Source organism: Pan paniscus, chromosome 2 (genome assembly GCF_029289425.2).
Source record: "Pan paniscus chromosome 2, NHGRI_mPanPan1-v2.0_pri, whole genome shotgun sequence".
In the NCBI taxonomy this organism is placed as follows: Eukaryota; Metazoa; Chordata; class Mammalia; order Primates; family Hominidae; genus Pan; species Pan paniscus.
Genome location: NC_085926.1, coordinates 158,444,447 through 158,466,056, shown reverse-complemented (window position 1 = coordinate 158,466,056; position 21,610 = coordinate 158,444,447). Strand labels below are relative to the sequence as shown.

The 21,610-nt window shown below is 36.8% G+C and overlaps 1 protein-coding gene and 1 non-coding gene across 3 annotated transcripts in view; both read left to right on the top strand.

Annotated features, from left to right (window-relative positions):
• The window catches only part of KPNA4 (karyopherin subunit alpha 4), a 64,483-nt gene that overhangs the window by 35,059 nt on the left and 7,814 nt on the right, over window positions 1-21,610 (top strand). For both annotated transcript variants that reach the window (XM_034957677.2, XM_008956062.7), the window contains 8 exons: window positions 2,226-2,312; window positions 4,154-4,323; window positions 4,417-4,461; window positions 8,362-8,493; window positions 14,065-14,193; window positions 15,464-15,568; window positions 19,781-19,852; window positions 21,323-21,485. In XM_034957677.2, coding sequence (XP_034813568.1) covers window positions 2,226-2,312; window positions 4,154-4,323; window positions 4,417-4,461; window positions 8,362-8,493; window positions 14,065-14,193; window positions 15,464-15,568; window positions 19,781-19,852; window positions 21,323-21,485 — 903 coding nt within the window. The remainder of the gene's footprint in view (window positions 1-2,225; window positions 2,313-4,153; window positions 4,324-4,416; window positions 4,462-8,361; window positions 8,494-14,064; window positions 14,194-15,463; window positions 15,569-19,780; window positions 19,853-21,322; window positions 21,486-21,610) is intronic.
• LOC112439514 (small Cajal body-specific RNA 7) lies at window positions 14,409-14,736 on the top strand. Its single transcript, XR_003027784.2, has one exon. It is a non-coding gene; the product is annotated as a small Cajal body-specific RNA 7 (non-coding RNA).

Below are 21,610 nucleotides of genomic sequence, written 5' to 3'. Positions count from 1 at the left end.
GGCTCAAGTGATCAACCTGCTTTGGCCTCCCAGTGTGCTGGAATTATAGGCATGAGCCACCACACCGGGCCTCAACCTCTCTTAATGAGATTTTTCTCTTTTTTTTTTTTTTTTTTTTTTTTTGAGATGGAGTCTCACTCTATCGCCCAGGCTGGAGTGCAGTGATGCGATCTCGGCTCACTGCAAGCTCCACCTCCCAGGTTCATGCCATTCTCCTGCTTCCGTCTCCCAAGTACCTGGGGCTACAGGCGCCCACCACCACGCCCGGCTAGTTTTTTGTATTTTTAGTGGAGACGGGGTTTCACCGTGTTAGCCAGGATGGTCTCAGTCTCGATCTCCTGACCTCATGATCCGCCTGCCTCGGCCTCCCAAAGTGCTGGGATTACAGGTGTGAGCCTCCATGCCCGGCCATATCATATATTTTAAAGAAATCTTCTATAAAGTAGTCCTAGTTGAAAGAATGGCTCGAATATTTTTTTTCATTGTTATTATAATAGGATTGCTTTTTTTTGTTTCAAGAAATGTAAGTGGAAAATTACTGTTGGAAGTAAGAACCCGAGTGTATTGTCTTCATGAATAGTATTTGATTGTTCTACCAAACAAAGAAATTAATAATTTTAAAGAAGATACTTTTAAAATCCTCTTTAAATATGTAAGCAGCATACTTCTCTGAGCTTATTAAAAATGTAAGCACTAATTTGTACATTTTGAAGGGGAACAAAGATGTTATCCAAATAATCATTTTACTGTAGACACTTATGTTGTAATATTACTTAGAAAAGATAATTACCTCACATCCTATTAAAACTGGTTTGGTTTTGGGTTCAGGTGGTTTTTATTGTGGTTTTTTGGTTTTGTATAGCTGACTGTTAAGAAAATTTTTTGGTTTCATAACAATGTTTTATTCCCTCTCATACTTTTTCCTTTCTGTTATGTATGCTCTCTAAAGATTAGAAAGAGGCTTAGAATTTTTTTTGACCCTGCTAGTCTGCTTTAATATACCAAAAATAATAAATAAATAAATAAATGAGGTTGGGCATGGTGGCGCATGCCAGTAATTCTAGCACTTAGGGAGGCTGAGGCAGGCAGATCACTGGAGTCCAGGAGCTAGAGACCAGCCTGGGCAACATGGTAAAACCCCATCTCTACAAAATGCAGGAAAAAAAAATTAGCCGGGCTTGGTGGCATGCACCTGTAGTCCCAACAACCCAGGAGGCTGAGGTAGGAGGATCACTTAAGCCAGGGGAGGTCAAGGCTGCAGTGACCTGTGGTGACACCACTGAACTCCAGTCTGGGCAGCAGAGTAAGGCACTATCTCAAAAACAAACCCATAAGTGAATTACCTTTTATGATATTACAAGCATGATTGAGCTACATATACTTAAATAGTGCTTTTTAAAGTAATATCAGAAGGAAAGAAGAAGAATCATTTGTTCAGTGCAGTATTTTGTTCAGATACAGACCTATCTCTGTTTCCCATCCTGTTGAGTAACAGAATCACTTTCTGATTCGGAAGATCCCACATGGCCCAGGAATCACTGGCCTGTCTTAAAGACCCACATGTTGTTAACATAAATTTGTGTTCAAAAGTTACTTCAGGCCGGGTGCAGTGGCTCATGCCTGTAATCCCAGCACTTTGGGAGGCCAAGGCAGGCAGATCACTTGAGGTCATGAGTTTGAGACCAGCCTGGCCAATATGGTGAAACCCTGTCGCTACTAAAAATACAAAAATTAGCCAGGCATGGTGGCTCACACCTACAGTCCTAGCTACTTGGGAGGGTGAGGCAGGAGAATCACTGAAGCTTGGGAGGCAGAGGTTGCAGTGAGCCAAGTTTCCACCGCTTCCCTCCAGCCTGGATGACAGAGTGAGACTCCGTCTCAAAAAAACAAAAAAAAAAGTTACTTCAATAATGTACTTTTTTTTTTCAAATTACAGATAATCTATAAGGAATTAATCTTGAAATTAATTCCAGGTTTAATTGTTAATGAAATTTCACAAGCCTAATTTAACACTTGTCTGGATAACTCATTTTGATACTGAGTAAATAGTCACTGGTCAAAATTCTTCCAATAATGCTATTCCAATAAAATTCATTTAATGAGGCTATATTTTAAGTATATTTTTATAGGTTCCCTTTTTTTTGAGGTCTCAGCAAAAAAATAAAGATTGATTTTTGGTTTATGGTATCTTCAACCTTAAGTATTGTTATTTTTTCTTCCATCAGATGCTGTGCCACTTTTCCTGAGGCTTCTCCATTCACCCCATCAGAATGTCTGTGAGCAAGCAGTGTGGGCATTGGGAAATATCATAGGTTTGTATAAAACTTGTAATACTAGTCTAAAAATTGTTATCATATACTAAGTAATAAAAATAGCTACTAGTAATCCAAAAGAGAAAACAGTTTGCCTTCAGTACTAGTTTTTGTGAAATAGCTTACAGAAATTTGAACTGTATTACTGTAAAAGCATAAAGTCATAGTAAATAGAATTTTTGTTGCTTAAGATACCATTTTTTTGGTATATAGTTAGCTCTTAATTATTTGAATAATTATGCAAGATGTATACAATTTAGACCTTCTGTCTCATGCTAGGATCCATTTTTTCTTCCCCTAACCCCCATGTTGATCAGTGGGGTCCCTTTTTATTTCTCAGCTTTCTCCATCAAAGAAAGTAACAAGAAAAAAGACAAAACTTAAACCAATAATTTTTCTCCGTAATGACAGTTCTGAGAAGAGTCTAAAATGAAATTTTTTCTCTCTTGCAGACTTCAGTACATTAGAATTTAGTAATGTATAAAATATAGTAATATTATTTCCTGTCACCATGAATCAACAAGACATAACCATAGCCTTTTGACAGTCTGGTTAAATATTTAACACTGTGATTACTATAACTTTCAGGTTCTCTCTGATAAATAATTGTAAGGAAAATAAAGACAATTCTGATATTTCAAGGATTTGTTTTTTTAACTAGAGCCTAAACTCAAAAATTCAAAGAACTATTCTCCAGTAAAGGATGGAAAAAATCTGAATTGTATTGTGCCCCAGTATAGCTCAGAGACCTTACAGTTATGAGTGGGGGCTGAGGTACTGTTTGTAGGGGTATTGCTAATCTAGTGAAGGAGAATGATTCTAAAGATTATTTTTGCCAAATTCTTTATTCTTGCATGGAAATAATCATTGTTGCTTTGATATGCCATCTCTTTATTGCCCTTATACAGGGCCAACATGAAAGTAAAGAGTGGTTATGAATTTTTAAGGGAGAATTTCTCTGTAAACCATTCTTGACATTGGGTTTATACTATTAGGAATGCTATTGTTTCTATATCCAGACTCCCTCACTCTTTTGCTTTTATACCAAATGTTAGATTTAGAGCTATTATACAGCATCTTGATCTTTCATTTTTTTATTCCAGTGACATTCCGTAATTAACATGAATATAAAGATGCAAAAAGAACAAACATTTTATCTCCAGATATTATAGTGCAAGGGAAGGTGCTTTCACTTATGGTAACATTTCAACATGGCTTCATATTAGAAACTGCAGTGATGCTTCAGATACAGAAATTAAACTTGGCAGTCCTCTGCAGCAGTGGTTCTCAAACCTTAGCATGCAATCAGGACTACATGGGGTGCTTGTTAAAACACAGAATTCCAAACCCATAGAGTTTCTGCTTCAGGAGGCCTGAGCTAGAGCCCAATAATCACATTGAGAACCACTATTCTAGCACTGGTTCACCCTTTTTTTCTGACATAGTTTTCTAAGTGTATAGAGTAATTTATAGTTCATAACCTTGATGCTCTGATACGGGATCATAAGTACAAATTCAACAAATATTTTCTTGATACATCTTTTTTATCACATGAAAGTTTGTTAAACTGGGAGTATTGTTGAGAAGTTAAAAGCAGCAGTTTAATTAAGTGAGCAGCAAAATGCTGAAGATGGGAATAATGTGCAAAAGAATACCTTATCACCTTATGTTGCCTCTCTTGGCTCAGAGACCTTGAATGTGAGCCTGCTTGTTATTGTCTAAAACTGAACAGTGTATCTGGATAAAATACATGAAGCAGCATATTCCCAGTGCTTTGTGTTTTCTGAAAATGCTTACTGTCAGTATGTTTTATTGAGTAAATTAATCCTTTTTTTCTACAGGTGATGGGCCCCAGTGTAGAGATTATGTCATAAGTCTTGGAGTTGTGAAACCTTTACTTTCCTTCATAAGTCCATCTATTCCTATAACATTCTTAAGAAATGTTACTTGGGTTATGGTCAACTTATGTCGCCACAAAGACCCACCACCACCAATGGAAACCATTCAGGAGGTAAACACTTTTAAAAAAAAATTAAAAGAGATACCATTATATATATATTTTTTATCTGTGTATGTTTTTAAATCTACATATTTCTCTCCTCAGATTCTTCCAGCCCTTTGTGTTTTAATTCATCACACAGATGTAAATGTGAGTAAATGTGTCCTATTATATATTTATGTATGTATGTATGTATTTCTAGGGCTTCCCCTGTGACATAGGGGAGAAATATTATACTAACACATTGTGTCAGCATACTATCAGATTTTCCCATTTCAAGAGTTATTTTATATTAGATTAGTTATTTTATAATATTTTAATATTTACTCTATGTTTATCTATATCACAAAATATAATACCAGTTAAGAAATCAAGCATAACTGTTATTTTGGTGTGGGCAATATTGTATGTATGTATATATATTAGTGTTATAAAAACTGACATTAAAAGTTTTTAAAGTTGCCAGTTAGTGGTGATTTCTCTTACTAAGATCATGTCTTTAATTGTTCTTGTGCTTTTTACGGAAGCTCATTTTGACAGTTTGGCCAATGAAAGCACACACAAATAGTGCTGTTTTTGTTTTTTGAAAGATGAAAAAGGAAAATGTTTGTGCATGGATTTGTATTCATATACACATACCAAACCATGGACATCAATTGCCCTTTAATTCCATTTTTATTCTATTTCTCAGTTACAGTGACTGGCAGTGGCTTCATTTATCAAGATAACTCTTGATTATCCAAACAACAGGAAAAAAAAAATCAGTGCAGGCAAGATTTTAAACATAGCAAATATATTTTGCTTATTTTTACTAACACAGATGGCAGAGGAAAAAGCAACTCAGGGAGTATGAATGAGGTGGAAAACTGCCCTGAGTGCTTGTAAAAGCCAGACCAGCCTTTGGTGTGTTAGAGAAACCAGGAATATAATGGGTAAGGGAAAACACATGAATGAAATGTTTAGCAACAATCAGGAACTCATGTGGTTCTTTAAAAACAGTTTGGCATGGTGACCAGTGTTGGACAAGCTGCTTCATTTCTTTACAATTTAAAGGCCTATGCCTTTTGGCCAGAATTTAATTTGTATGGAACAAATTAAAATTAGAATTTTACTGTATCAAACAGTGACATAATATATAAAATTCATTAGATGAACATGATCTCTGTGATAGAGTTTTTGTTTGTTTTTAGCCCCAGATAGTTTAGGATCTTAAAAAATGTGTAAGTAATTTTTGGTTTTGGCTCCTTAATAGCCAAGTTCTTTGATTAAATTGTGAATTTCAATATTTTGCTTTGAAAGATTTACAAGAGGCCAGGTGTGGTGGCTTATGCCTATAGTCCCAGCACTTTAGGAGGCTGAGGCAGGAGGATCACTTGAGTGCAGGAGTTCGAGACCAGCCTGGGCAACATGACGAAACCCTGTCTCTATAAAAAATACCAAAAAATTAGCCAGGCATAGTGATGTGCACCTGTAGTCTCAGCTACTCAGTGGCTGAGGCAGGAGGATCTCCTGAGCTGGGGAGGTCAAGGCTGCAGTGAACTGTGATCATGTCACTGCACTGCAGCCTGAGTGACAGAGCAAGACCCTGTCTCAAAAATAAATAAATAAATAAATAAAACGATTGGCAAGAAAGATTTAACTTCAAAGTTTATACCTCTACTGCAAAACAAGACATCTTGGTTGACTTTATTTAGAGATAGATTGTGTTCTTTCCACCTATTTACTCCAATCTAGATGAGACTGTGACTCCATTTTCTTGCCTTTGATGTATCTTGAAGAATTTCTCAAGCCTGTTTACATTGTTCTTTTTAGTAACATGATTAACAAATAATATTGCTTACTAAATAATGTGTTAGAAGTTTGATTTGAATTATGATTTTGATCTGAGCATATTAGTGACATGTCCTTTAAAAACATGTATCTAGCTTTTATATACAGTTATGAGCAAGTAACTTGAAATTTTTGGCCTATGTCAACAAATTTTAGCATATGTTAATATTCCAGAAAAGAAGCTCAGTTACATTTGCAAATTGAAATTTAGGTTTTTTCACATATATTGATACCATTTTTTTATGTGAACTCTTTTTTTTTTTCTTTTTGAGACAGAGTCTCGCACTGTTTCCCAGGCTGGAGTGCAGTGGCATGATCTCCACTCACTGCAACCTCTGCCTCCTGGGTTCCAGCGATTCTCCTGCCTCAGCCTCCCGAGTAGCTGGGATTACAGATGCCCGCCACCACGCCTGGCTAATTTTTTTGCATTTTTTAGTGGAGACAGGGTTTCACTATGTTGGCCAGGCTGGTCTTGAACTCTTGACCTCGTGATCCACCCACCTTGGCCCCCCAAAGTGCTGGGATTGCAGGCGTGAGCCACCACACCCAGCCTGTGCGAACTCTCATTTGATGTCTTCTTTTTACATTAGAAATATCCCTAGAGCTTTCTTGAATTTCCTAAGAAACAATGGCAAAGCACTATTTTCACCTTTTAGGAGTTTCGGGGTGTCTTTTTGGTTTTTTTTATGTTTTTTTATTTTTTTATTTTCTCTTGGGTGTCCTAAGCATAACATTAGTTTACAGTTTTACGATTTTTTTAAAGTCAGGGTCATAAAAACAAGAAAAAATAAACAATGCCGAATTGTTTCTGTTTTTCATAGAGACGGGGTTTCACCATGTTGCCCAGGCTGGTCTGTAACTCCTGGGCTCAAGCAGTCCACCTGCCTTGGTCTCCCAAAGTGCTGGGATTACAGGCGTGAGCCACTACTCCCTGCCTGGTTTATTGTTTTAAAGGTTTTACACTTCTCCAGCTTGTCTTGACACAGAGTTCATATTCTGGAAAGGCTTTGGAAGTAGTTTTAGGCACAATTATTATTCCCATGTCTTTGTCAATAATTTGTGTATTTATTTGCAGCAGTTAGAGTTATTTGTCATACTGCCCTTTGGTCATAACTTCTAATTAGGACCTAACGTACTAGGAAAGATCAAACACATGGCCCGTTGTACTTAAAGATGTAATCGTTAAAAAAAATGGTAGGCTACTTAGTAGTAGTTGATTACACAGGCTTTTTTTTTTTTTTTTCATAAGTAGCAGCTGTAGTGAAGTACGTATTTTTTGTTTTAATTACAGGTCTCACAGATTGACCTATGATTATTTTAATGTCTTGATCTGCAGCTGTAGGGGACTTCCACTATTTAAGAAGTTGCTGGCCGGGCGCAGTGGCTTACGCCTGTAATCCCAGCACTTTGGGAGGCCGAGGCGGGCGGATCATGAGGTCAGGAGATCGAGACCATCTTGGCTAACACGGTGAAACCCCGTCTCTACTGAAAAATGCCAAAACTTAGCCAGGCGTTGCGGCATGCGCCTGTAGTCCCAGCTACTCGGGAGGCTGAGGCAGGAGAATGGCATGAACCCGGGAGGCGGAGCTTGCAGTGAACCGAGATCGCGCTGCTGCACTCCAGCCTGGGCGACAGAGCGAGACTCCATCTCAAAAAAAAAAAAAAAAAGTTGTCTCCAGTTCTGTAAGGCAAAACAAACTGGTTGGAAAAGATTAAAGTATTTTATACTATAATATGAATACTTGGGTTATTGCCTTTAGGCATATCTACATGGTACTTACAATACTAGAGAACTCCTTGAATATATTCATCTAGCCCAGATGTTTTGAACAACTGTGCATGTTGGATACATGTAGTCTTTCCAGCTTTATACATGAGCCACAGTGTTTTTCGACCTGTTATCCCTCAGCCTTTGGGAAAGAGAATGTCTTTTTCTCCTGTTTTATGAGCTGTGTAGTGTGCGTGTGTATCTTAGTGAACTAAGATTGGATACTAATCTGGGATCAGAATCCTGAATATGGCTAAAAGACGTACGTCTTCGTACAGACATTTATAGATGATGATGTTTAATACCGTAGCGATCAGATTCCAATCTGATTAAACTGAGAGAAGAAAAGAAGGAAGAAGGTAGTTGAACAATTTTAGAATGGTTGTTTGGTCAAGAATTACTAAAATAAGAAAATATTTAAAAGTTGTTTGAATTTTTATTTTATTCATTAGATATTGGTAGACACAGTCTGGGCCCTCTCTTACCTTACTGATGCTGGCAATGAACAAATACAGATGGTAATAGACTCTGGAATAGTTCCTCATTTGGTTCCTCTGCTCAGCCACCAAGAAGTTAAAGTTCAGGTAAGTTTGTTCTTAGTTAAATTATAAGTATTTCTTACCGCTAATTGCTTTAAGCATGGCATTCAAAGATGGACAATTTCAGTAGTTTAAAGTATATTCTTAGCATAACAACAAATCTGTGATGGAAAGGGGAAAATAAATAATAAGAAGACGCCATTGTAGATTACTAATTTCCTTTTTTAAGATGGGGTCTCACTGTCACCCAGGCTGGAGTGAGGTGGCGTGATCTCAGCTCACTACAACCTCCACTTCCTAGGTTCAAGGAACATTCTCCCACCTCAGCCTCTTGAGTGGTTGGGATCACAGGCACACACCAGCATGTGTAGCTAATTTTTTTCTATTTTTGATACAGTCAGGGTTTTGCCATGTTGGCCAGGCTGCTCTTGAACTCCTGGCCTCAAATGATCCTTCCACCCCAGCCTCCCAAAGTGCTGAGATTACAGGTGTGAACCACCATGCCTGGCCGGATTACTGATTTTTAATGTAGACCAGGGAAGTTCATTATAGCAACATGCATGGCATCTGAAACAAGTATTGACAGACACTTATTTTTTCCTACTCCTCTTCTTTTTGTTCTTCCTCTTTCACTTCCCTACTTTTTTTTTTTTTCTTCCTTGCCAACCATCCTTATTTACTCACCTGGCAAGTTTAGTTAACTCTTAGCTTCATTGGTGCTGAAATAAGGGTACTGTACTGAAATGTGCTGTTTAGGGACTTTCTAAATTGTTGCTTTTCACTTATTTAAATTTATTTTTTATTGTTTAAATTCTTTCACGTAATATTTATCCCAAAGAACTTGCATCTAGAAAGAGCCAAAAACAGAGTGTGAGAAGTTCTCAGAGATATAAGCAGTAGCTGTTAAGCTACAGTTGTAATGGGGGAGACGCAGCAAGCTCCCTCTACCTTTCTGAGGTAAATAGTATATTTTAATCTGCTAATGGCTTAGAATCTGTAAAGTACAATAATCGCATAAGAGAAACCGTTAGTCTGTAGCCTAAGTCATTATGCCTGAACATCAAAATAAACTGTGTGGAGCTGTTTTTAATTTCTCCTGCTCAACCCCTGGAGATTTCTGTTTCAGAAAATATTTCTTAGAAACTTGAGCTTTAAAATGCTCTTCAGGTGATACTGATACATAGTCAGATTAGAGACCCTGTACCTTAAAATTAAAGCACTTTAAAGAAGGAACACTTAGCTAAATACAGAAAGAATTAATATAATTGGCTGGACATGGTGGCTCACGCCTGAAATCCCAGCACTTTGGGAGGCCGAGGTGGGCAGATCACAAGGTCAGGAGACTGAGACCATCCTGGCCAACATGGTGAAACCCTGTCTTTACTAAAATACAAAAAAAAAAAAAAAAAATTAGCCAGGCATGGTGGCATGTGCCTGCAGACCTAGCTACTCGGGTGGCTGAGGCAGGGGAATCGCTTGAACCCAGGAGGCAGAGGTTGTAGTGAGCCAAGATTGCGCCACTACTCTCCTGCCTGGCAACTGAGCAAGACTCCATCTCAATTAAAAAAACAAAAAGAAAAAACAATAATTTGTCATTTAAGGCTATTTATGACTTATCTTAAATATTCTTGCCATATGTTTATCCTTAAGTTTGTATTTATTTTGTGTGGTACATATGTCTTGGTACAGAATTTTGGTTTGTATTTTGTTTTTTGTTTTTCCAGAAATAATCTTCAGTTTCCATAATGGACTTCATTAAGGATCTGTAGGGCTTGGAATTTACCTTTAGCCAGTGCTCAAAGAAAGTTGAAATTCTCTACTCTACCTGACACCTTATAGAGATTTTCTTATACTTTTCAATTTTCATGCCATAATTTCATAAAATAAAATAGTGTAATGGAACCCCATGTAGCTTTTTTCTCTGTACCTCTACTCCTCCAAATTTATTTTGATGCAAATTCCAGATATCATTTTACACAGCTTGCAGCTCTAAAATTTAAGCCTATTTTTTTTAACATAGCCACAATACCACTAGTAGACTTTTTAAAACCTTAATGTTAAATATTCAGTCAGTATCTGGATTTTATTTACTGCTTCATTATTTTTTCACAATTTTACCAAATCAGTATCCAGATAAAGACCACACATTGCATCTGCTTGCTATATATTTTAAGCCTCTTACTGTGCAACTTTCTTCTCCTTTCTTTTATCTTTCCTCTTTTCAATTTATTTGTTAAAGAAGCTAGGCTACTACAAAACATTTTTGGAAAACATTAAAGAAGACCTAAATAAATGGAAAGACATTCATGTTCATGGATTGTCTAATATTGTTAGGACGACTGTGCTTCCCAAGTTTGTCTACAGATTAAACACAATCCCTATTAAAATCCCATGTACTTTTGGTTTTTGGCAGAATTTTACAAACAGATCTTAAAATCCATATGGAAATATAAGGGGCCTAGAAATAGCCAAATGATCTTGAAGAAGAACAAAGTTTGAGGACTTCTCATTTTCAAAACACTACAAAGCTACAGTAAATAAAATTTTGTGATACTGGCATAAATATAGACATGCAGATCAATGAGATAGAATCGAGTTCAGAAATAAACCTATGCATTTTATGATTAGTTGATTTACTTTTTTTGTGTGTGTGTGAGAGAGTCTTGCTCTGTTGCCCAGGTTGGAGTGCAATGGCATGATCTCGGCTCATTACAACCTCTGCCTCCCAGGTTCAAGCAGTTCTCCTGCCTCAGCCTCCCAAGCAGCTGGGATTACAGGTGCGTGCTACCACGCCCAGCTGATTTTTTGTATTTTTAGTAGAGACAGGGTTTCACCGTGTTGGCCAGGCTGGTCTCGAACTCCTGACCTCAGGTGATCCACCCACCTCGGCCTCCCAAAGTGCTGGAATTGCAGGCGTGAGCCACCGCGCCCGGCCAAGTTGATTTTCAGTAAGGAAGCCAAGCCAATTCATTGGGGAAAGAATAACCTTTTCAACAGATGGGCAAGAACGACTGGATATCCACAAGTAAAATAATGAAGTTGGACCCCACTTCATACTACATGCAAAAACTCAGAATAGATCAAACACCTAAATATAAAATCTATAAATTTAAACCTCTTAGAAGAAAAATACAGGCATAAATTTTTATGACCCTAGATTAGACAGTGGTTTCTAAGATGTGACACCACAAGCAACCAAAGAAAAAGAATTGATAAGTCAGGCTTCACAAAACTTACAAACTTGTGTGTGCTTCAAAGAACACCATCAAGAAAGTGAAAAGACAACCCATAGAATAGAAGAGAATAGGTATTAGAAAATTATGTATTGGCAAAGGGATTTACATCTAAAATATTTAATGTACAAAGAACTGTTACTACTCAAAAATAGACAACTCAGTTTTTAACTTGGCAAAATATTTGAGTAAACAGGCTTCTAAAGAAGATATAACAAATGGTCAGTAAGCACATGAAAAGAAGCTCAACATCATTAGTCATTAAGGAAAGGGAATTAAAGCCACAGTGAGATACTACTTCACACCCGCCAGGATGGCTATAGTTAGGAAGACGATAACATACTTTTGGTGAGGGTGTGAGAAACTGGAATTCGTATATACTGCTGGTGAGAATATAAAATGGTACAGCCGCTTTGGAATATAGTTTTGGCAGTGCCTGAAAAAGTTAAACATAAGGTTACAATATGAACTGGCAATTAATTACTCTTAGGTACATACCCAAGAGAAATGAAAATGCATATCCACACAAAAATTTATACACAAGCATTCACAGCAGCGTTATTTGTAATAGCCAAAAAATGAAAACAATTTGAATGTCAGCCAATGAATGGTTAAATAAAATATGATACATTCACACAGTGAAATATTATTTGGTCATGAAAAGGAACAAAGTACTGATGCATGCTGTAACACGAACTTTTAACAACATTATGTGAAATGAAAGAAGCTAGACAAAAAAGGCCAAATACATTTTGATTTTGTTAATATGAAGTGCCCAAGATAGCCAAAATCTTAGAGACAGGCATAGTGTCTTCCAGGGACCTAGGGATGAAGGCAGTGTGGGAGTGACCACTAATGGATACAGGTGTTCTTTTTGGGGTGATCAAAGTGTTCTGGAATTAGATACTAGTAATAGTTACACAACTCTGAATATACTAAGAACTACTGAATTGTACACTTTGAAAGGGTAAATTTTATGTTATATGAATTTTATTTCAATGTTTTCAAAAATTTGGATCATTTGTCATGTAGAAAGGAAAATTAGAGGAGTAAAAAGCTTTACTTAACAGGAAATGACCTCATGCAACCACAGAAAAATAATTGATAATTCAAATTCATACCATAGTGAAATCTCATGTTAGGCAGGTATCTTCTTTCCTTCAGAAAGGCACTATGTTTTTTGTCTTTTTGTTTTTGACAGTGTCTTACTCTGTTGTCCAGGCTGGAGTGCAGTGGTATGATCACAGCTCACTTCAGCCTGGACCTCCCAGGCTCAAGCAATCCTCCCACCTCAGTCTCCCAAGTAGCTGGGACTACAGGCTCGTGCCACCACACCCAGCTAATATTTTGTAGAGACAGGGTTTTGTCATGTTGCCCAGCCTGGTGTCAAACTCCTGGGCTTAAGTGTTCCACCCACCTCAGCCTTCCAAAGTGCTGGAATTACAGGCGTGAGCCACTGCACCTAGCTGTTTTTATTTTTATATTTTCAACACTAAATCTAAAGTTCTGTCTTTTTTTTTTAATGGCACTATCTAAAATTATCCTTCTTGTTTATTGACTCCTCTCTTACAATAATATAAGCTCTGTAAGAGCTGGAACATGTGTCTATCTTCACATCTCTGTTCCTACATCAGTGCCTGATGCTAAGTGCTCAAAAAGAATAGGTTTATTGGAGCAGGGTGCAGTGGCTCATGCCTGTAATCCCAGTACTTTGGGAAGCCAAGGCAGGCAGATCACCTAAAGTCAGGGGTTCGAGACCAGCCTGGCCAACGTGGCAAAACCCCATCTCTCCTAAAAAAAAAATTACAGAATTAGCCAGGTATGGTGGCATGCACCTGTAATCCCAGCTGCTCAGGAGGCTGAGCCAGGAGAATCGCTTGAACCTGGGAGGTAGAGGTTGCAGTGAGCCAGGATCGAGCCACTGCACTTCAGCCTGGGTGACAGAGTGAGACTCCGTCTCAAAAAAGAATAGGTTTGTTGGAAGAAATAGTGAATGAATGCATTTGTCTTTTATAAGGTACCTAACATGCCTTTTAATAAGGAGTGTTTCAGCTGGGCACAATGGCTCATGCCTATAATCCCAGCACTTTTGGAGGCTGAGGCAGGCAGATCCCTTGAGCCTAGGAGTTCGAGACCAGCCTGGGCAACATGGTGAAACTCTGTCTCTACAAAAAATACAAAAATTAGCCGGACAGGGTCGTGCACTGCTATAGTCCCAGCTACTCTGGAGGCTGGGGTGGGAGGATCACTTGAGCCTGAGAGGCAGAGGTTACAGTGAGCTGAGATCGCACCACTGCACTCTACCCTGGGTGACAGAGCAAGACCTTGTCTCAAAAAAAAAAAAAGGATTTCACATAGAATATCATCTCATTGTGCATTTCAGACTGCTGCACTTAGAGCTGTGGGCAACATTGTTACTGGAACTGATGAGCAAACACAAGTAGTTTTGAACTGTGATGCTCTTTCACACTTCCCAGCACTCCTGACACATCCCAAAGAGAAAATTAATAAAGTAAGTACTATTAAATACTACTTAATAGATAGCACTTAAAATGTTAACAGTTTCTATTTGTAAAATTAGAGTCTTAGAAATGTCTGTAATATTGATTCTTAATACAAACTGTCATTTAGACATCAAGAGAAAATAAAAATTTTACTCTCCATAACAAGCATTAATAATTTTTTCATATATAAAACCAGTTATGAAAAGTGCAATTTTGGCTCTCTTGGAAATGATGAAATAGAGATAATTGGGTGTTGAATGTTGTATGACTGGAAATTTTTAATATATATTATGTAATTCTTATAAGTTTAGTGTTTTATAGGTACTTAATAGAGAGTGTGTATGCATGTGTGTGTGCTTGTGGTGGCTATGGAAAGGGGGCACTGACTGGTGATGCTGATATTGGAGTGCATCTGAGGCTGTTGTAGAAATAACGTGGGTTGTTGATTACAACATTGCCAATGATTATAACCCAAGAACAGCTCACCTAACTAGCCTGGCACCCTAAAATCTCTAACAGGTTCATTAAAATGTTCCTGTGATCTGATCCAAAAGAGCCTAGTATACATTAGCTAATACTAATATTTTTTAGAGTAAAACTTATTAGTTATCTATGATTATAATGCTTAAGGCCACCATTATTTTGTCAAAAGTAGCACCAACTGTGATGTAAAGGGTAACATAAAAAGATTAAGATAGGCCAATAAAACATCAAATATCTGGTTCCACTTTTCCTTGAGAGAAATTATGCAGTGAATGACTATTACAAATAAGTATACTAAAACAATGCACTATTTTGTTTTTTATGTCTCCATTATTGTGGATAATTGATATTTATCTACTTTGGATAAGATTCTTCATCAGAATAGAATAGAGAATAAAGCACATTATGTGAGGGAAGGGCACTGAATCTTATTTACAGCTGTTTTAGGATTTGTATTTGTATTATACTCATTATTCATATTTGCTCATTCATTATTTCATATTTGCTCATTCAAATTTGTTCAGCCAAGCTTCTTTTGAGCCACACTGTTTGGGAGCATTGTTTTCAATAATTCTTCCGAAGGGTTAGTTCATTGTGATTTGAATTAGGTCCATTAGCTGTTTGTCCAAAGAAAATATGGAAAGGGGTGTAAAGGAATTGAGATTCCTGAGATTTTTATTATGGAGCTCATTTCATAGTAAAATCATTGGGACAGTGTAGTGAATGCTTTTTTACTTAGTTCAGATGCAGATTTTATTTTTTAATGAGAAATATTCAAATGCTCTTGTTCTACAGGAAGCAGTGTGGTTCCTCTCCAACATCACTGCAGGAAATCAGCAGCAGGTACAGGCAGTAATTGATGCCAATCTTGTACCAATGATAATACACCTTTTGGATAAGGTAAGAAAATCATGTTATATGTATCATTTATCTGATGTAAGGGGAAGGGGATTTAAATCTAAGACATTATGTGAATTTATACTTTCTGCTTAATTAGAAGCCATACAGTGGCATAAATATAGTAAAGTAATATTAACATTACGACTTTTGAACCTAGCCATTTTTATATACAAGAAACTTTTTGGGGGGTGGGGGGCAAATCCTAGCCCTTTCTGTGTATCATTCTTTTACCAAAATTGCCATTATCCTAGGCCATACTAAACTTCCATATCGTTACTGTTGATAATAAATGCTTACATAGTATTCTAAGCACTTTACATGCATTACCTCATTGAATGACAGTAAGCCTATAAGATTAGGGATTATTCCCACTTGATAGATGAAGAAACCCTGGTATAGACAAATAAATTGTCCAAAATCAAATAGCAAATAAGTATGCTATTGTATGCCATATCATCTCTCATGCTCATATTAGCATTTGGGAGAAACAGTTTATTGCAATTACAGCATGAGGCTGGGTGCAGTGGCTCACACCTATAATCCCAGCAGTCTGGGAGGCCAAAGCAGGAGGATCACTTGAGCCCAGGAGTTCAAGACCAGCCTGGGCAACATAGGGGGACTCCATCTCTACAAAAATTTTTTTAAAAAAAGAAATTAGTTTGGTGTGGTAGCATGCGCCTGTGGTTCTAGCTACTTGGGAAGCTACGGTGGGAGGATCATTTGAATCCAGGAGGTTGAGGCTGTGGTGAGCCATGGTCATGCCATTGCATTCCAGCCTGAGTGACAGAGCAAGACCCTGTCTCAAAAAAGAAAAAAAAAAAAAAAAACCACAAAGTAGAAGAAACAATCACAGCATGAGGGTTCTGAACACTGATCTGTAATTAAAGAGAAGATAAATCTGTTTCTCTGTGTTTCCTGTAAATCGAGTTCAGTTTTTTAGGCAAGAATATGTCATGCACAACTCTATTTCCTAATGATTCACATGAGGAGACACAGTCTGTCTTACATGTAGTGATATTAAGATTGTTGAGTGATCTGAGGTGTTACAGCCTATTCCAGCTGATGGTTATAAAGTTATCCATTAATCTTTCACCTATGGTTTTTAGGTAGCCATTGATGATCCTTGTTAGGATCCCTTGTTTTACTAGGAGTTGCAAAATGGTGACTTTCTAATTCCGTCATTCTTTGTGTATTGGCCATGATTCTTTAGTAAAGAACTTGTCTTGTTTTTTGTTTTGTTGTTTTTTTTTAGACGGTCTCGCTGTCACCCAGGCTAGAGTGCAGTGACACGATATCAGCTCACTGCAATCTCTACCTCCCGGGTTTAGGCGATTCTTGCGCCTCAGCCTCCCAAGTAGCTGGGACTATAGGCACACGCCACTACACCCAGCTAATTTTTGTATTTTTAGTAGAGATGCGGTTTCACCATGTTGGCCAGGCTGGTCTCCCAACTCCCGACCTCAGGTGATCAGGTGTGAGCCATCCATGCCCGGCCAAGAGCATTTCTTTATCAGCTATTGTTTATTAATACTTTGAAATACAGTTCATTTAGGATAGGCAAGATAAATGTTTGATTCTTTGTCCTTATCAGTCATTTTTTAGAATGACTCGTTCCCTAATAACCTTGAAAGACCAGAGTAGATTTTTTTTTAGTGTCATTTGGAAATTATGAATTTTTAAAATATATTTTGCAAGTTTTAATCCATTTTAGTTGTTACTCTTTTTGATACTCTGTTTGTTCCTGACCAACAGGAACCTCTTAGAATTGGTGACCTGTATCTTTTATGTTATCACTAGTTTTTGAGAGCTACACCTTTTGGATATGACATGATTCCCAGGCCTATCTTACATGTTTTCTGATCTAGAACTGGAATTAACTATTTTTCTATGGTATCTTGATTTTGTTTTGTAGAGAATGGTGTTTAAGGATCATATTTCAGCTATAAAGGTGATCATTGTTATAATGTTGTCATTTTTTCTAGACCTGAATCAACAAAATAAATGATAGGCATTGTAGAAAGTGAAAGATGGTGAGTTCAGGAACATGAGAGTTCATAAAAAATGAATCATGAATGAAAGGGAGCTATTAAATATTATTGGATATTTAAGATAACAGGGTTTTTAATTTTTATTCCTCTGATTTTATATTTACATCTCTTTTATGCTGAAAATCTTCCTAAAAACATTAGCATAATTACTTATTTTTCTTACATTTTGGTATGTATAGATCTGTGGATACATGTCAATATACATTATTTTTAAGTACATCATTGATGACATATATCCTAAAGACCATAAAAAACTCCTAATTTTCAGCATGAGACAAAAGAGATGCAAATATATTTATATATATATATATATATAAATAACAAAGCCGTATTGCCCCTGACAACATGACTACTGAATGTACTTTTAAGATTTCTTTGACATTTGTTTGCCCTTAGAATATATTTCATCAGTAATGTACTTAAAAAAATGTCAGTCCCATAGCACTATATAGAGAGCTTCTTTATTCCTTTTTTTTCTTATTCCTTGTTTTTCTTATTCCTTTCATAGCTACATAGTACTGCATTGTACGGATGCACTATAATGTATGAAGTCAATCTATTAATGATGATATTTGAGATGTCTCCAGTGTTTGTTGTTAAATAGTACTTTAAAGAATAGTGGCCGGGCGCAGTGGCTCACGCCTGTAATCCCAGCACTTTGGGAGGCTGAGGCGGGCAGATCACGAGGTCAGGAGATCGAGACCATCCTGGCTAACACAGCAAAACCCCGTCTCTACTAAAAATACAAAAAATTAGCCAGGCATGGTGGTGGGCGCCTGTAGTCCCAGCTACTCGAGAGGCCGAGGCAGGAGAATGATATGAACCCAGGAGGCAGAGCTTGCAGTGAGCCAAGATTGCGCCACTGCACTCCAGCCTGGGTGACAGAGCGAGACTCCATCTCAAAAAATAAATAAATAATAAAAGAATAGCTTGTGGCTGGGCACAGTGGCTCACACGTGTAATCCCAGCACTTGGGAGGCTGAGGCGGGCAGATCACTTGAGGTCAGGAGTTCAAGACCAGCCTGGCCAACATGGGGAAACCGTGTCTCTACCAAAAAAAATACAAAAACTAGCCAGGCGTGGTGGTGCATTCCTGTAGTCCCAGCTACTCAGGAGGCTGAGGTGGGAGAATCACTTGAACCCAGGAGGTGGAGGTTGCAGTGAGCCGAGATTGCACCACTGCACTCCAGCCTAGGCAACAGCGAGGTCCTCTCAAAAAAAAAAAAAAAAAAAAGAATAGCTTGTAAGTTTTTTTTTTTTTATGTTTTTGCCTGATTATATTTGGGATTACTAGATCTACAGATAAACATATATGTAAATTTTGCTATTATAAGGCTAATTCCCCTATAAGAATTATGCCATTTTATACTACCAGCCTCACACACAAATATTTAGATTTTCTTATTCTGATAAATATGAAAGGAGATATGGATATTTTAATTTGCATTTCTTTTATTTATATGGTTTTTTAATACATCATAAGCATTTTTTCAGGTTGCCACTTGTCAATATTTAATAGTTGCTTATTCAGTAGATTTACCATAATTAGACAATTATGCTTATTGAGAATTTTAGTTGTTTTTACTTTTTGGCTATTATGGTGCTGTGATAACCATATATAGAAAGATATTATTACTCTGCTTTATATTATTTTCTTGGTAAATTCTCAAAAATGAGATTATGAAGTTTATGTATATGAATTTTTTAATGACTTTTAAATATTTCTTCGCTTCGTATTTGAAAAGGCAATGTATAACATCTTTATCATAGTTTCATTAATGGTGGGTATCATTTTTGTGTGTAAAAGCTTTGTGTGTAAAAGAATATGTTTGTTTACGTGACTCTTTGTAGTGAAATTGTAGATTTTTAAATTTTTTCTTTACTATTTTTATTTCATTTTATCATCAACTTCATTTAATCTGATAATATTAGATAATAATATCAACTCAGTTTGTTTCCAGGAGAGTTCACAGAAAGGTGTCTCCATGTATTTGGGGTAGATTGGGAATAGTCAAAGACCTGTCTTAATAAGAAAAAATGATATATACAGAAAGACTAAAAGGAGACCTTGGGAAATAAGCAGTTGAAAAATCATCACAGCAAACATTTTTTCCAGTTTACTCTGTGTGGCAATTTTTATAGCCTTTGTTTTGCCTTTTTACAGGGGGATTTTGGCACTCAAAAAGAAGCTGCTTGGGCCATAAGTAACTTAACAATTAGTGGAAGGAAAGATCAAGTAAGTTGAGCTTTTTAAAATTTATTTCTCAAAACTGGTAAAATAAAAGTACAGGTAATATTGATTTAGATTTGAGTAAGTTATAATTTAAAATAATAGCAACACCCTGGGAGGCCAAGGCTGGAGGATCACCCGAGGCCAGGGTTTTGTGACTGGCCTGGGCAACACAGTGAGACTACATCTCTATTAAAAAAATAAAATAAGAGCAAGATAACAGGTACTAACTTTTATATAACAGGTATATAACTTTCTTTGTCACATAGAAGTATCACCTTGACTTCCTTTCGTCATACTTCATAGAAGTGTTCTTTTTCCCAATTTATTGGCCTACAAGAATTTTTTAATCCATGGTAAAATTGAGGCCCCTATAGTCAGGAGTTTTTTGTTTTGTTTTTTTTTAACAGTATTAGGAATGAACAGACTTCTTAAGTTAATATGGAAGAAACTGCATCACACATTCTCCTAACAAATGAACAACAACAACAAAAAGTAAAAAGACAGCAACAATAACAAATTCATCAGCAGCAAACCAAACAAGGAATTAAAAGCTCAACCAGATGGCTAGGACTTAGGAACTAGGGTGAGGAATGTAAGATGCCTAGGAAAGAGGCACCCACTCTCAGGTCTTGCGGGTGACAAAGCTTAACATTGTGCCAACTGGCAAAGGAAAAACAGTTTTAAAGAGGTTAGATCTGTTTCACAGAGTAGGTAAAAAGAACAAATTTAGAGCTGAATAGCAATAAATTGATAACTGTAACAAAAAAGCTGCAGACTGGTGGTTTTCAGTGAATTCACATAAATACAGAGCAGAACAGGAATATTAATATAATGCATGGAAATTATAACTAATGAAATACTGAAATCATTGGAAAATATTGTGAAATCAATAGAATAGTGAATTGAGAGGTAGCCAGGCACATGTGAGCCACTGGATGCTGTCACATTGAGCCATTGTAGTTTTTTGAAACTAGTATCCAGGCGGGATGCAGTGGCTCATGCATGTAATCCTAGCATTTTGTGAGGCCAAGGCAGGAGGATCTCTTGGGTTCAGGAGTTCAAGACCAGCCTGGGCAACATAGTGAGACCCCATCTCTCTATATTTAATTAATTAATTAAATTAAAAATTGCATACAGCCTCCATTAACAGCCTCCTTAACTGATTTCATAATTTCTTACTCTTAAAGGGAAAAATCTTTGAAGGAAGTATTTCTTATGGCAAAGAAATGTTTAATATGAAGTTGAGTGATTCCTTTATTTTAACTTTACGTTGTTTTTTTCTAAGTTCGGGAAAAAGGAAACTAAATTTAAAAGAAAAGGAGGTTAGATTAATAATGTAGGCACACTTAACATGAGAGAGATGAGGTCATGTTTCTATACTCGAAATTTCAAAATCAGAATTATTCCAGTGGGATAACATGGCACACAAAGTTTACCTATATTGCATTATTTTATGTTGTTTTTATTCTTCAGGTGGCTTACCTTATCCAACAAAATGTTATCCCACCTTTTTGCAACTTGCTGACTGTAAAAGATGCACAAGTTGTGCAAGTAGTACTCGATGGACTAAGTAATATATTAAAAATGGCTGAAGATGAGGCAGAAACCATAGGCAATCTTATAGAAGAATGTGGAGGTAAGTTTATTATAAGCTCTTATTCCACATCTTAATGTTCTCTTTGTAACTACCTTTATTTGCTGACTAATATAGCACATCTATATTTTTCTGTCTTAGATATTCAAGTAACAGAATAAAGTAAA